The 15538-nt window shown below is 46.2% G+C and overlaps 1 protein-coding gene across 1 annotated transcript; it reads left to right on the top strand.

Moving 5' to 3' along the window:
• The first annotated feature begins 1370 nt into the window (after positions 1 to 1370).
• scyl2 (SCY1 like pseudokinase 2) lies at positions 1371 to 15313 on the top strand. Its single transcript, XM_084486706.1, has 18 exons — positions 1371 to 1512; positions 2458 to 2642; positions 3401 to 3558; positions 3719 to 3863; positions 4588 to 4737; positions 5110 to 5331; positions 5927 to 6043; positions 6732 to 6857; positions 7180 to 7356; positions 8431 to 8553; positions 9100 to 9213; positions 9455 to 9587; positions 10163 to 10281; positions 10720 to 10820; positions 11701 to 11770; positions 11914 to 11994; positions 12109 to 12228; positions 12348 to 15313. The coding sequence occupies exons 2-18, from the start codon at positions 2466 to 2468 to the stop codon at positions 12948 to 12950; spliced, it is 2736 nt and encodes a 911-aa protein (XP_084342832.1). The 5' UTR covers positions 1371 to 1512; positions 2458 to 2465; the 3' UTR covers positions 12951 to 15313.
• Positions 15314 to 15538: the final 225 nt, after the last annotated feature.

The following is a 15538-nucleotide window of genomic DNA, read 5'->3' as shown; positions in this document are numbered from 1 at the left end:
CTTACGAATCCGGGAGGCGGCCAAGCCTCTACAGTAGAAAGTCCCATAAAAAGCGTGGGAGCGGTTTAGGCCGTGTAACTCAATCGTGGCGGAATAATAAAACTAACAATTACAATAGGTTGCCTTCGCACTTTGTGCCCTAATAAATCTCTTTACGAGCGCAGCCATTTTTGTTGACGAGTCGCATGGCCGACATCAATGAACTTGCTCTACTTTCAGAATAGCGAGTGGGACCCACCAAAAGGGGGCGTATGGAAGCATATATGTAGTAAAATTCAAATGGCAATGCAATTTGCAATTTGCAATTCAATAAGTCATTACATTGTGCAATTGACAATTCATTATGCAATTTAATAATGTAATTTGTAAATACGTTATTCAAAGTGTATTTTAATATGCAAAGTGACAATGAAATCCTCAATAAAATTTGCAAAAGTTATAACAATAAAAATAGAATAACATTTTGTCAAATTTTTTGAGTTCCTTTATTCAAATTGAAAAGCTATAGCGTCCCCGTGATTGCAATGCACTTCGCCACGCTCCGTGTGTTGCAAAATTCAAATGACATTTCAATCCGCAAAACACTTTGCAAATCGTTTTGCAAAACGTTTTGCAAAACGTATCAGCCAATCGGGTCTGGGCGGGAACTACGCAAAGTGTTTTGCGGATTGAAATGTCATTTGAATTTTGCAACACACGGAGCGTGGCGAAGTGCATTGCAATCACGGGGACGCTATAGCTTTTCAATTTGAATAAAGGAACTCAAAAAAATTGACAAAATGTTATTCTATTTTTATTGTTATAACTTTTGCAAATTTTATTGAGGATTTCATTGTCACTTTGCATATTAAAATACACTTTGAATAAGGTATTTACAAATTACATTATTAAATTGCATAATGAATTGTCAATTGCATAATGTAATGACTTATTGAATTGCAAATTGCAAATTGAGTTTCCATTTGAATTGCAAATTGCATTTCCATTTGAATTTTACTACATATATGCTTCCATAGGGGGCGTGCCTCCGTGAAATGCCGCAAGAAAGCTGGAAGATTTACATCTTACGACTAGCACGTACCGGCGTACCATACAACTGGATAACACCATAAGGTGTATAAACCATAGTGAAACAATAACAAGTAGCTAGTCGCACGGTCGACCTCACTGAACTGGCTCTACTTTCAGAATAGCGAGTGGGACCATGGACCAAAAGGGGGCGTGCCTCCGTGAAATGCCGCAAGAAAGCTGGGAGATTTACATCTACGACTTGCACGTACCCGCGTCCCATACAACTGGATCGCGCCACCAGACCATGAACGCGCATTCGATACCTGACGAGTCACGTGTCAAGTGGACGGGGGTGGATACCGGAAGTAGGATAGCTTGCGAAGCTAGCCAACTTAAATGCTGGAAGACATGGCTCTTTTTCTCAACAATTATTGACATGTATATTTAAAGCTTTTTTTTTTTTTTTTAGAATTCAAACACTCGGATCATATATATAACACAGTAGGTAAACATTGAAAGTGGTGAGGTTTACATGATGACGGCGAAAGGAAAGGGACCCTGTCATGATAAAGCTCTCTGACGCTAGCCTGGTAGCACTCGTCTGAAGACACTGACGCTGTTGTTGGTTAGGGTTAGTTACGGTTAGTTAGGGTTAGGTTTAGTCAGGGTTAGCTGTTGTTGATGCGTTGTAAAGACATGCATTACGGATCAGCTACCAATGGAACAACATTCAACACGGCGATGTTGACTGTTCCGGTTTGCTGTGCATTCACATGACCACTAACATGTTCAGGCTGCTGATGACCACTAACATGTTCAGGCTGCTGATGGCCACTAACATGTTCAGGCTGCTGATGACCACTAACATGTTCAGGCTGCTGTACACGGCTAACTAGCCACACGTATGCGATTGGATGACGAGTCATATCGGTTATTTTACGTTCTGCGTTATATATATATATATATATATATATATAGAGTGATTGATTGATTATATGTATTGATTATATGTATGTATTCATACTACTTTTATTAAACATGTTAACCTGTTGGAGTTTCCCCATTAAAAATGACGTCACTCTAGTTATATCAACCTGGGATATATTGACTGTATGGACCATAACTAATTCAGTACTAAAATGTAAATGTTAGGGTTCCTTTGGTAACAACGTCACCGGATACATGTTAAACACATCACGAATACTAGCTCGTTTTTTGGATCTTAGTTAGGCTATTGGTCAATTAAATTACTTAGAGTTGATACCTAAGGTGATATCATGGCCAGCTTGTCCCAGCAGGGAAATTGGGCTTATAAATGAAATGGTTTGCTAGCTCCTCTTTCGAATATACTGTATATAAAAGTCCTTAGTTTTGTTGTTGTTGTTGCTCTGTGAATTGTCTAATGTATATTTTCTGCGTTTTTACGTCTGAACCCTCCCTCCACAGCCCCTAACATGGAGTCCATGCTGAACAAGCTCAAAAGTACCGTCACCAAGGTGACTGCCGACGTCACCAGTGCCGTCATGGGCAACCCGGTGACGCGGGAGTTTGAGGTGGGCCGCCACATCGCCAGTGGGGGGCCCGGCCTGTGCTGGAGGATCTACAATGGCACGAAGAAGTCCACCAAACAGGTGTGTGTGTGTGTGTGTGTGTGTGTGTGTGTGTGTGTGTGTGTGTGTGTGTGTGTGTGTGTGTGTGTGTGTGTGTGTGTGTGTGTGTGTGTCTAGACGGTGGTGTTTGCCTCCTGGTGTGTGAGTTCAAACTGAGCCAACCATGCTTGTCAGGGACAGCCTTATCCAAAAGGACAGTCAGGGCTTGTACATCAGAATGCTTCGTGGTTTTTCTTCTTGGCGATGCACCGCCATATTGAGAGGATTCAAGAGAGTTGTAGTTCTTTCAAATCCTAGACCAATGTAAATATACCATAGCCTAGGCTAAAGAAAACATAGCCAGGTCTCTTATTAGGGCTCATTCACACTGGATCAGGTGTTAGGGTTAGGGTTCATTTGAATGGGGGCGGTGGGGGCTGCATGCGGTTGTGATAAAGGACGCAGCTGGCCTGCGGTGAAAAGTTGAAACAATTCAGCCTTTGGAGAAACGCAGCTCGATGAACACTGCGGTGGTAAATCATATATACTCCTAACATAATAACTGACATTCCAATACTCCCATGTCCCCAAAATAGCTGCGATGGACAAGCTCTATAGCGGTCCAGCTGGTTATGTCATTCGGTAGCAGGGCAGTAAGTTGGGGATGTTGCTCAACGATACCCACAAGCAGGCTGTGAACATCAGGATGTGGGCTTCGAACCCACAACCCCCCCTTTGACTGAAGAAGCAGCAGACCAGAGTTATAAATGCAGTGGCTGTACCTCCCTTTGCTCCCACAGGAAGTGGCTGTGTTTGTGTTCGAAAAGAAGATGATTGACAAGTACCAGAAGTTTGACAAAGACCAGATCATCGACTCGCTGAAACGAGGGGTGCAGCAGCTCACCCGCCTTCGACACCCTCGCCTGCTTACGGTGCAGCACCCTCTGGAAGAGTCTCGGTGCGTAGCAACGCCCACGCATGCTCACATCCAGATTGTGTGTGTGTGTGTGTGTGTGTGTGTGTGTGTGTGTGTGTGTGTCCCCCATACACTTGACATCACACAGTCGTCATTTCAAAACGAAACTCATAGTCCACAATGTCTCACCCCCAAATTCCAGAGACTGTTTGGCCTTTTGCACAGAGCCGGTGTTTGCCAGCCTGTCCAACGTGATGGGTCAGTGGGACCAGCTGCCCAGCCCCATCCCCAAAGACATCAAGGAGTACAAGCTGTACGACGTGGAGACCAAGTACGGCCTCCTGCAGGTGAGCGCTTTGGGAGATTAAGTGTCTTGAACTAATGCTGCAGATAATGCTGCTCAATCAAGCCATCTGATTGGTTCCCAACTGTTGTATATTGAGCGCCGTTTCCCACAGACCAGGTAGCAATGTGTGGTGCCCCTCTGCAGGGTTGGCAACTTTTGGTTTTTGGCCGGAGTGAGACTGTAACAGGGTCCGCGGGTGGAATTGTTGCGCTCGTCCGAAGCAACGAGAGATCTAACGGGTATTTTTCTTTTTTTGGCGGGACATTTGTTGTGAGAGCGTGAGATATTTATACTTAAAAATTGCGTTAAAATAAAAAAAAGCGGAATCAATTTGTGGCGCTCGTTGTTGAATCTGTGGCGCTGCGCCACACATTGGTCTATGTATGGGAAACACTGGAGCGTATACACACAGCTATGACGCCCGTTCAGTTTACAGAGTTCAGTATCACTCCACGCCTAACTTGAACTGTTGTTTATGTATATATAAAAGCAATAGCATAGTTCACTGAAGCCTAACAATATGTTGATTGCTGGAGAGGGTGGAAATGTTGTGAAATACAACCACACCTAACTCCTAAAAAAAATAAACATAGTGGTATAGTTGGCAAATCAAGGTTTGTTTGGTATCATCTTGTAGCAACAACTTCACCGTCGGCTGCGAGAACATTAAAACGGTGGTCTCCTTTGTTCTCAATGTCTAACCTCTTTCCTGTCTTGTGCCACAGATCTCCGAGGGCCTGGTGTTCCTCCACAGCGGGGTGAAGATGGTGCACGGCAACCTGTGTCTGGAGAACATCATCCTCAACAAGAGTGGGGCCTGGAAGATCATGGGCTTCGACTACAGCATCTCCTCAGCCAACCCCTCAGAGGCCGAGGTACGCGCCTCTCGGCCCGGCAGAGCGCGGCCACGGTCCCCACTGATGGCTTTCTCCTTATCTTTGTGGAGCGATATCTTTTATCTACCGGTTTTTGATCAATCACTCCATCCGACTTGTCATTTAATTGATGCAATTATTGTCCAAAAAATATTATGCAAGCCACTACTACGCCATTAAACAATGTTTCCGTTCGCCAAGTCAAATTACTTTCGATAAATTCAAAGAAAAGCCACAAATAGACAATAGCAAAGAGGAAATATTGACGTACGTCATGAAGGGGTTCTGTCCGCACTCAGCGGATCAGTATCTAACTGTCTCGCTCCTCCCTCATCGCGGCCCCCCTCCCCCCGCCCCCCCTCCCCCCCTCAGCCCAGGTACACGTGTAAGGAGTGGGAGCCCAACCTCCCGGCGCTGTGCCTGCCCAACCCAGAGTACCTGGCCCCCGAGTACATCCTGTCCGTCAGCTGCGACTCCGCCTCCGACATGTACTCGCTGGGCGTGGTCGTGCACGCCGTCTTCAACGAGGGCAAGCCCGTGTGCCAGGTCAACAAGCACGACATCTTCAAGAGCTTCAGCCGCCAGCTGGACCAGGTGCGGGTCGGGACGGGGGTTGGGGAGGTGTGTGTGTGTGTGTGTGTGTGTGTGTGTGTGTGTGTGTGGGGGGGGGGGGTCCCTCTTGATCCCTCTTGGGGCGTCTCGTAGAGGACGGGAGTCAGCGGGGAGTCCAGCAGGGACCCCTCGATGTACGATGTTGCGGAGATGTTAGAGTGCCGATACGATGCGTGTTGCGATTCTGTAAATATCGTGATTTGTTTATTCCAATCTTTTTTTCTTTCTAATGTTTTGTGCGGGTTAAGCTATGAGGTGAGCTTTGGGTTCTACGGGCCCTCGCGGTCCGCCATTGTTTCTTTTTAGGAATTTGGCCCGACAGAACCGAATGTAGTAGAGCAGTAGTTGAGAATAGATTACAGGCCAGTGCTCTTTGTGGCCCTCTGTAGGATGGTAAAATTGGCTTCCGCTAATATTACATTGAATATCTGGTTTCAAAATTACTACAAAAATATATATAAGATATATATACTTTTGCTGCAACATGACAATTTTCTCATGGACCAAAGAGATAACAGAACAGCCCTCCCTTGTCTTTGTATTTTCTGCCCGACACTAATGAGTCTCCCCCTCGCAGCTGAGCAGTATGAGCGCCACCATGCTGAACCAGATCCCCGAGGAGGTGCGAGACCACGTCAAGATGCTGCTCAGCGTCACCCCCAATGTCCGCCCCGACGCCGACCAGATGACCAAGGTCTGTACGGCCCCCCGTCCGGAGCCTTCCAGATCACTCATGATATGTGTGATGCTAGGATGTGTGTTTGAGAGCACCAGTATTAAGGTCAGTCAGTCGGTGGGAAGGGTAGGTGTGGACAGTAGGTAGACGGCCCCAATGGGAACTCACTGAAAAGGGTTAGGGTCAGGGCTGCCTGCTTAAGAAAGAGGTTTACATGGAGGTTGGGGTTATGGTTAGGGTCAGGGTCAGGGCTGCCTGCTTAAGAAAGAGGTTTACATGGAGGTTAGGGTTAGGGTCAGAGCTGCCTGCTTAAGAAAGGGGTTCACATGGAGGTTAGGGTTAGGGTCAGAGCTGCCTGCTTAAGAAAGGGGTTCACATGGAGGTTAGGGTTAGGGTCAGGGCTGCCTGCTTAAGGAAGGGATTCACATGGAGGTTATGGTTAGGGTCAGGGTCAGGGCTGCCTGCTTAAGAAAGGGGTTCACATGGAGGTTAGGGTTAGGGTCAGGGCTGCCTGCTTAAGAAAGGGATTCACATGGAGTTTTATTTGCTTTCCTGAAACAAATATATCCACCTTTTCTTCTTCTTTTTTTAAAGATCCTCCAAATTGAAACATGCTTTTTGTGTCTATTCTAGGGCCATAAACCCTTACTACTACTACTACCACTACCACTACTTATCACTGTGTGTGTTTGTGTGTGGATTCCAGATCCCGTTCTTCGACGACGTCGGCGCCATGACCCTGCAGTACTTCGACTCGCTCTTCCAGCGGGACAACCTGCAGAAGTCTCAGTTCTTCAAGGGCCTTCCTAAAGTCCTGCCCAAGCTCCCCAAGGTTAACATCCACGTCGGCGTTTAGTTCTCACATTTTGAAGTACCAACAGCTGTATGTGCAGGCCGGGAGAGACTAGGGTGGCCAGGGTGTTGGGTCCCTAGCCCGCCCGGTCTGGCCGGGTGTTGAATACCTAGCCAGACACGTCTGGGTTCCGTCCCGTCCAACGCGCGCATGCCTTTAGGCATCCTCGAGCAACTTTCCTCCTAACACCTTCGACTCAAAGCAATAAAAAGAGCAAAAGACAAGTTAAGCATGTCCTCAAACCTCTTTGCCATATCTCCCCCCCCCCCACCCTCACCCCCCCAATGCTTGCCTTGACCAGAGAGTGGTGGTCTACCGGATCCTCCCAGCGCTGACGGGGGAGTTTGTCAACCCCGACATGGTCCCCTTCGTGCTGCCCAACGTGCTGCTGATCGCAGAGGAGTGCACCAAGGACGAGTACATCCGCCTCATCCTGCCCGACCTCACGCCTGTGTTCAAGCAACAGGAGCCCATCCAGGTAGAGGCCCGCGCGCACGCACGCACCCCAGACACACGTACGGACGCACGCCAGACACACGCAGGGACGCACGCCACTCAGGCACACGCCGAGTAGAACGAAAGTCGTAGGGTCGTGTGCATGTCTGAGCGTTGTAGGGATCTTGTTTCGCTGGAGGCTATGTGGTAGGTAGGTCAGCTGGGTGGTAGGTAGCCTGAGGCTGGCCCCTGCTGGTGGTGTGCACAGACAAAAATGCGCTCCAATAATAGCTCAAATATTACCTACAGCACGTTTTGAGCATGGGCTTGCAAGTGTCTCCAAAATAAAGTTATCTTTATTCAAACAAGCGTTTTTAAGTACAAACTTGTGATGGTTGCCGTAGATGATTTTGCATGGACTGACTTTAGACGTTAGTTTTGCATGATCCTCCTGAGTGATTTGCTGTAACATTCACATTTACTTTTACATTGTAATCGCAGCAGACCCCCCCCCCCCCCCGCTCTGAAACATTAGAGCAACACGGATCAATGAATCATTTGTCTTTCTCTCTGTTTTTATTTTTCTTCTTGCGCCTCCTCAGGCTAGCAATATGGTGAGTGTTACCTGGGCCAGAGTACGATCTAACAGTATCTACTAACGGCTTTTCACATCCTTTTTTTATTTTAATGTGTAGAGAAAGAATTATTATTTTTTTTAACGGTGCAGTCCTTCGAGGGAACACATCGAGGCTCCTTTTGGGTTAGTGGGAAAGAGTTTAAACACAAGCATATCGTGTAACTTTCCAAAAAAAATTGGATTAAGTTTACTTTTACTTAGTTCATTAAGTTTAGGTGCCTTTAATTACATGTTTTGCATCACGCAAGCTGTTTTTATATTGGATTATTAATAAATCAAACAAACTGAAACCACCCCCAACGGGAGCCTCAATGTGTTAAATCTGCAAAACCGCCCCTTTTAAATGTCATTCTAGTCCCCCCCCCCTTCAACGTATCTCACACTACCTCAAGCATGACCCACTGAATCCTCCCTGTATTGACCCCTGTGTGTCTAACGCTCTCCCCCCCCCCCCCCCCCCTGACTGCGGCCTGCTTCTAGATCCTGCTGATCTTCCTGCAGAAGATGGACCTGCTGCTGACCAAGACGCCCCCGGACGACATCAAGAGCAGCGTGCTGCCCATGGTGTACCGGGCCCTCGAGGCCCCGTCGGTGCAGATCCAGGTACCCACACTCGCACGCACGCACACACACGTTTATATGCTGAATAACCACCGTGTGTGGTTTAATTACATTATCTGTGCTGTTATCGTGTGGTTGATTAGCCTGCAGTGATCGTTTGTTTTTTGTTTTTTTTATCCAACGTTAGCTATAATTGTAATTGTGTTAATCTGTTAATGGGCTGAAATCAATATTTTATTTGCTTTTATTTGATGGATATAAAGCTTCCCCTGTATTTAAGGTTAACTGGTGACCCTTTGAATAAACATTCACTTTGCTCCAGAAGATATTGTAGTTAGTCTAGTATCTAAACAAGCACAATTCTTTCTAACCTTTTCAATTAGATTCAAATACAAAAACACTCACTATAGTGACTAATCATCAATTAGTAAACGGGTGACCAAAAAGCATGACTACCGACCCAATAACCATCATTCCATCGCACCTATGCTTCAAAATACCAGAGGTCCGCTGGCGCTGTGACGGACGAGCCGAAAGGTGTCCATTTCTCATGCGCTTGTCTTGTGTTTTTTTCTCCGGGGCTACCAGGAGCTGTGCCTGAACATCATCCCCACGTTCGCCAACCTGATCGACTACCCCTCCATGAAGAACTCCCTCATCCCCCGCGTCAAGTCCGCCTGTCTGCAGACGTCCTCGCTAGCAGTCAGTGTGTGTGTGTGTGTGTGTGTGTGTGTGTGTGTGTGTGTGTGTGTGTGTGTGTGTGTGTGTGTGTGTGTGTGTGTGTCTTCGTCTTCTCCTTCTCATTATGTGTGTGTGTGTATCTGTGTCTTTCTGCTTATAGTGTGTGTGTGTGTATTCCTATTTTGTGTGTTTGTGTGCATGTACTTATTGTGTGTGTGTGTACTTATTCTGTCTATTTGTGTGTGCGTGCGTGCGTGACCAGGTGCGGGTGAACTCCCTAGTGTGTCTGGGCAAGATCCTGGAGTACCTGGACAAGTGGTACGTCATCGACGAGGTGCTGCCCTTCCTGCAGCAGATCCCCTCCAGAGAGCCAGCCGTACTCATGGGAGTCCTAGGTAGGCCCCCCCACCCCCCACCCCCCCCCCTGGACCCCACCAGCCACTACACAAGCCTCATGTTACCCACCTAGGGGCCATATTGGATCAAGACCCTATGAGGCCTGCTCTCTTGCCCTGTGGTTCCCAGGTCACACCGCGATCCAAACCAGAAAGTCCAGGCACTCCAACTTAAAGTTGTAGTAGGGCGTGATTATGAAAAAGTCAAATGCAGTATAACCTGTGTGTGTGTGTGTGTGTGTGTGTGTGTGCGCGCGTTATTAGGTTATTAGCAATGTTCACAATATTTCACATAAACACAAACAGCAGACTGACAAGTGTCACATAGATACTTATATATATTATAATAAGGCCATTGAATAATTGTTCATATGTTTGGAAATGGAGTCAGAACTTAAGTGGAACAATGAATCAAACATGTAGCAAATCATCAATAGTACCAATCATATTGGTAATCTATATCAGGAGTGTGTATATTCAATTCCCAGATACCTCACCACTGCTCTAATCCAAATATACAAATAATGGATGATGTTATTAAGTTGTTGACCCTTGACCTCTCTGAACCCTGGTAGGTATCTATAAGTGCACCTTCTCACACAAGAAGCTGGGCATTCCTAAGGAGCATCTAGCCAGCAAGTGCCTGCCACACCTTGTCTCCCTCAGCATAGACAACAACCTCAACCTTAACCAGGTAAACCACCCTTAACCAGGTAAACCCCCCTTCACCAGGTAAACCCCTTAACCAGGTGATCCCCCCCCTTAACCAGGTAAACCCCCCTTCACCAGGTAAACCCCCATCACCAGGTAAACCCCTTAACCAGGTAAGCCAACCTTCACCAGGCAACCCCCCCCCCCCTTAACCAGGTTAACCACCCATTACCAGGTAAACCACCCTTAACCAGGTAAACCCCGCTTAACCAGGTAAACCACCAATTACCAGGTAAACCACCCATTTCCAGGTAATCCACCCTTAACCAGGTAAACCCCCCTTAACCAGGTAAACCACCCTTACATGAACTTCCCATCCCTCAAGTGTTAGTATATGATGTCATCTTCACCTGTGGCATGAAAAACAGATTCGTAATTTGACTTCTTCATCCTCTTCTTGTTTTTCTTCTACTTCTTCCAGTTCAACTCCTTCATGGTGATGATCCGGGAGATGCTGAGCCGCATGGAGGTGGAGCACAAGACCAAGCTGGAGCAGCTGCACGCCATGCAGGAGCAGCAGAGGTGAAAATTGGAGAGCGAGAGAGAGAGAGAGAGAGAGAGAGAGAGAGAGACTTTTTGAAAACACTAGCGGTTTATAGCGTGACAGTGCAAGACCAAGCTGGAGCAGCTGCACGCCATGCAGGAGCAGCAGAGGTGAAAATTGGAGAGAGAGAGAGACTTTTTGAAAACACTTACTAGCGGTTTATAGCGTGACAGCCGTCACACGCAAGACATTTTGCGATGAAAACATCAATGTTTGAGATCTCAATCATGGGATTTTGCCCAATATCCAGAGATAGCGAACCAAGATACCCAAGATAACCAAGATATATAGATACATGAGGAATGTATGGCTGAAAGACAGAATCAACATTGGCTGTAATAGCACAACTGACTAGGCCTGGGCGATATGGCAGAAAGACATATCAAGATATAACATGATCATATTGATCGATATTGACTACTATTGATCATTCTAATGACCTAAAAAGACTAGGAATTACCATGCTGGATTTAAACACTTTTGTTTAACGATTAATATGACCTTCCACTGTTCATTGATAAATACTCCAATGTTGATACAACAATGAAAAACCCTCAAATATTGTAAATAAAAATGGAACCGTGTTTGTGTAACAAACCCAGCTGCTAGATTCGGTGGTCCAGTCTCTTATCGATATATATATTGAACATGTTTTATATTGGAATTGATCAAAAGTCTATCACGATACGATCATTTATTGATTTATTGCCCAGGCCTACAACTGACGACCACATAAAGGGAGCCCAATGGGGTTCAAGGTGAAGAACAGCGGCCTCAACACGAGGCTCGGTTTTCATGTCTCCGGAACCACCCCGGTTGACCTCTAGGCGTTTACCGTTTCCCCGTCTCTCCCAATAGGAGCATGGCGATATCGACCACAGGCAACCAATCGGGGGAGAGCAAGAGCACGCCCAGCTCCGGCCATCAGGTGAACAGTTGTTTCCGCGGCAACCGAAAAGAGCCGATCCGAAGAGAGAGAGAGAGAGAGAGAGAGAGAGAGGTCCACCCCCTTTCTTGTATCTTTTACCCGTGCGCGATGCGCTCACACTGCTTCTCACTCCCTTCTTTTAGATCGACGATCTCTTTGGCGGCGGCGGCGGCGGCGGGCTGAAAGCGAACGGCTCGTCCACACCGGCATCGCAGCCCAACAGAGTGAGTATACGAGACGTCAGCACGCCCCTCAGAGTGAGCATACGAGACGTCTCCCTGGCCGTCCGTGTTTCTGAAGACCCCCCCCCCTCACGTGTGTCCACCGTCTGCCCTCAGGTGTCGCTGACTCTGGAGGAGAAGCAGCGCTTGGCTAAAGAGCAAGAGCAGGCCACTAAACTGAGGAACCAGCAACCCTTGGCCCCGCAGGCCGTCAAACCAGCAGCCGCCGCCACGCAGGTACGACGCGCCGGGCTCACAGGGCGCGCAGGTTTGATTAAATTCCCGCTGGGTTATATATATATATATATATCGGAGGTCTTGAAACCCCAGCCCCCTGTTGTTGTTCTCTTTGGCAGGCTAAGGATCTGACCAGCAGTCTCCTCCTCCAAAACAAGGCGTCGCTCAACAGCCTGTCGCTGGGCAACAGGCCGCGGCCGGCGCCCGTCCAGGGCGCCACCATGTCGGCCTACCCCAGCCCCAGTCTCGGCCTCATGGGCGCCCCGGTGTCCAACGGCTTCAACCCCACCATGGGCCCCCCGGGCCCCAGTCTCTACGGGGGCATGGCCACCACCAGCAGTACTCCTAACTTCAGCACGCTCACCCAGAGCCAAGAAGCCCTCAGGCAGACAAACAAGGCGCCCAACATGGCCGCCCTGGACAATCTCTTCACCTCCAACAAGCCCAGGGCAACGCTCCACCAGCTGAGCTCCAACGTGACCCCCGCGGCCAACAACACCTCTTGGCGTAATCAATTTGGTCCAGGCCAGGCCAACCAGACTGCACCCGTTCAGGGCATACCGTTAGGAATGGGAGGGGTGCCCAGTGGGTTTGGGATGCAGGGCAACCCGTTCTTCAGCCCGCAGAACTTTTCTCAGCCTCCTCCTGCCCAAAGTGTGAATCCAGCGGCGCTCAAGCAGACGGCTTCGGTTAACAACGATCTCAAGGACTTGTTTGGCTAGAAATACGAGGTGATGCGGGAGTCCATTTTGTTGTTTTAAGGACTGTAGAAAGTAGAAAGCGTTGAATTCTTATAGTAAAAAAAAATATATGTGAGAATGTGAATACGAATAATCCTATTTGAGGGTGTTGCTGTATATATTTTTTAAATCCAACTTTGTTTGCGATTTTCCCCCCATTTGACAACTTGGCAACTTGGCCCAATTGGTAACCTTGCGTCAATTCCACGGCTATTTCAATGGTTGTAAAAAAAAAAAAAAAAAAAAAGAATTGGGTTGTGTAATTCCTATTGTCTACCGCGTTCTTATCACTGATGGGGTTTTCCTACGGTTTTGTACTTGAAGCCTTTCTACGAATGTCAAAAAGCTGAGGTAAATTCGATTTCTTTCTCTGTACATATCGAAATGCAATCCACCATTCCGGATTTCTCTGGGTTAGAAAACCACTTGACACCCTCGCCGATTTCTCTTTGTACGGGTTTCTTGTACGTCGTCATTTGGATACATTGGGGACAAAACTGGTAATCCCACAGGCTATACAAACCAAGGGAACGCACTATGTTTGGGTACAGTGGGGAGCCAAAGATGTAGCACTGGCTAGCCCGGGACGCCACGCCTTAGAGGCTCCTTCAGACGTGGACGCTGTCTTCTGTTGGACGTTTTTTTTCGTCTTTGGGGAAGGGGAAATGAGGGATATACCTTCAGAGTATTTATTGTCCGTAACCTCCTCGTGGTCTTTGTGAGCTCGGTTGAATCCTTCCTGTTCCACAGAGGGAGAGCGTCTTTCCTTCAGCAGTTCCCCCATTGAATCCACACGTTGAAAGCGAGGTCTATATCACATGGCTGGCTTTCCTCTCACTTTTTTATGGGCTGCGGTTCTTTCCATAAAACTTGTATTTGTGTGTATGTATGTGACGCAAATTATTTGAAGGTAGTGGGATCACAAGACCTTTTGCACGTGGTGCCAGCTAAAAAAAAAAAAGACTCATTGTGGATGTGGGTGCAGTATGGTAATGATGCTAGATCCTGTAGAGCTACTGCTGTTGGGGAGGTATACATAACGGTTTCACAGTAGTGCCCGAATGAAGAAAGACAAAATGGCTGTTTTGCTAATGTACTGATGCCACAAAATACTTTCTACTAATTGTTACATTTAGTTTTCTTTCCTTTTAGTTCATTATGGTATAACGTTCTTGATGACAATATCATTCCATTCAATCACATCATTGTGTGAAGCAATGATAAATACAAATTTAATCTTGAATCATTACTTTTTTCGTGAGTGTCCAGTGACATTTGGGAAGGTATTTCAAATTTTATCAAATTGTCTGGTCTTGATTTCTACAGATGAAGAAAATTGTATTATGTCCAATTTATTTATTTTTTCATTGCACGAGAATTACATGAATAGTTTTTTAAACCCTAATACATCTCAGAATCTTCTCTCTTCACAGTGAATATTGATTTTATTGCATGTTACTGGAAAAGATGTACAGACATAATTAGTGTTATCTTTCTCATTCTGACCCCAAATTTCATGGACCAATGTGATTGCACGTGATGGCTATTTTTTCTCGGTTTTCTTTTCTAAAGAAAAGTCGCAAACGTTTCTATGTATGAAAGTAGCATAAATATTCAGTTGAGCACTTTTGACCTGAATAGGAATCTATACTGCTGATATATTGTGAAAATATATAGTTATTGAAAAATGATCGGCCCTTGATACTTTTTACATTCAAACAACGGAAAGGCCTTAAAAGAGTGGTGTGCAATATTCCTTAAGGACTTGGGACAGCATAGATTGCAGTTTTCCCTTGTTGCCTTCCCCTATTCCCTGGCTTAGAAATTAATACATTATACATCAATGCCGCTAATTGATTTCTTTGAGATTTCCTCATTGTATTTTTCACAAGCTGGTAACTGGAGTCAAAAAAGACAGAATTATCCTATTTACTGAATGTTTTTGTCAAGGCACCATTACAAGGTTAACTTTTAGTGTATCTGTAGAGCAGCCTCAGCAAGGATTGGTTGAGAGGCTCTTCAACCATGTGGTTAATTAGCTGAGAAGTTCAACCCCATTCAAAGGCCCGAGACCAGGCAGATGATTGCCAGTGGCTGCTGTATCATTAAATCTTTGCTATATCAAAATATTGTTTTGCAGTCTTCAACATGTGCTAGTAGGACCCTAAAGCATAAAACAAAAGCATATTCTTCTACAAGATATAGCGGATTGTCTGTTGAATACAAACCGCTGTTGTATATGTGTAATGTGATCTCTATGAACCTGTTCCTGTGTGTTGAGGTGTGTAATCTGAGGTGGTTTGATGGAGAATCTCTCCATATATATGAAAAAATACAGACTAATATTCTCAAGGTCTGATCTTTCTTTCTTTGCCTTTATTCACATTATTTTTGCTTAATTCAATAATTATAGTGTTTTACTCGTATATGGCTCATATTCTGACGTTGTGAAGGGTTAGGGTTAGGGGTCCACAGGTGGGAGGGACTCTTTTATAACAAGGCAAAAATTGCTTATCCTCCCTCCTGTCTAATCACTCCCAAGTGTCCCCCACCAGAAGAAGTGAACCCTT

The sequence above is a fragment of the Micromesistius poutassou genome, assembly GCF_964030765.1.
Source record: "Micromesistius poutassou genome assembly, chromosome: 22".
Taxonomy (NCBI): domain Eukaryota; kingdom Metazoa; phylum Chordata; class Actinopteri; order Gadiformes; family Gadidae; genus Micromesistius; species Micromesistius poutassou.
Note: the sequence above shows the minus strand (reverse complement) of the source record. Positions and strands in the feature narration are given on the sequence as shown.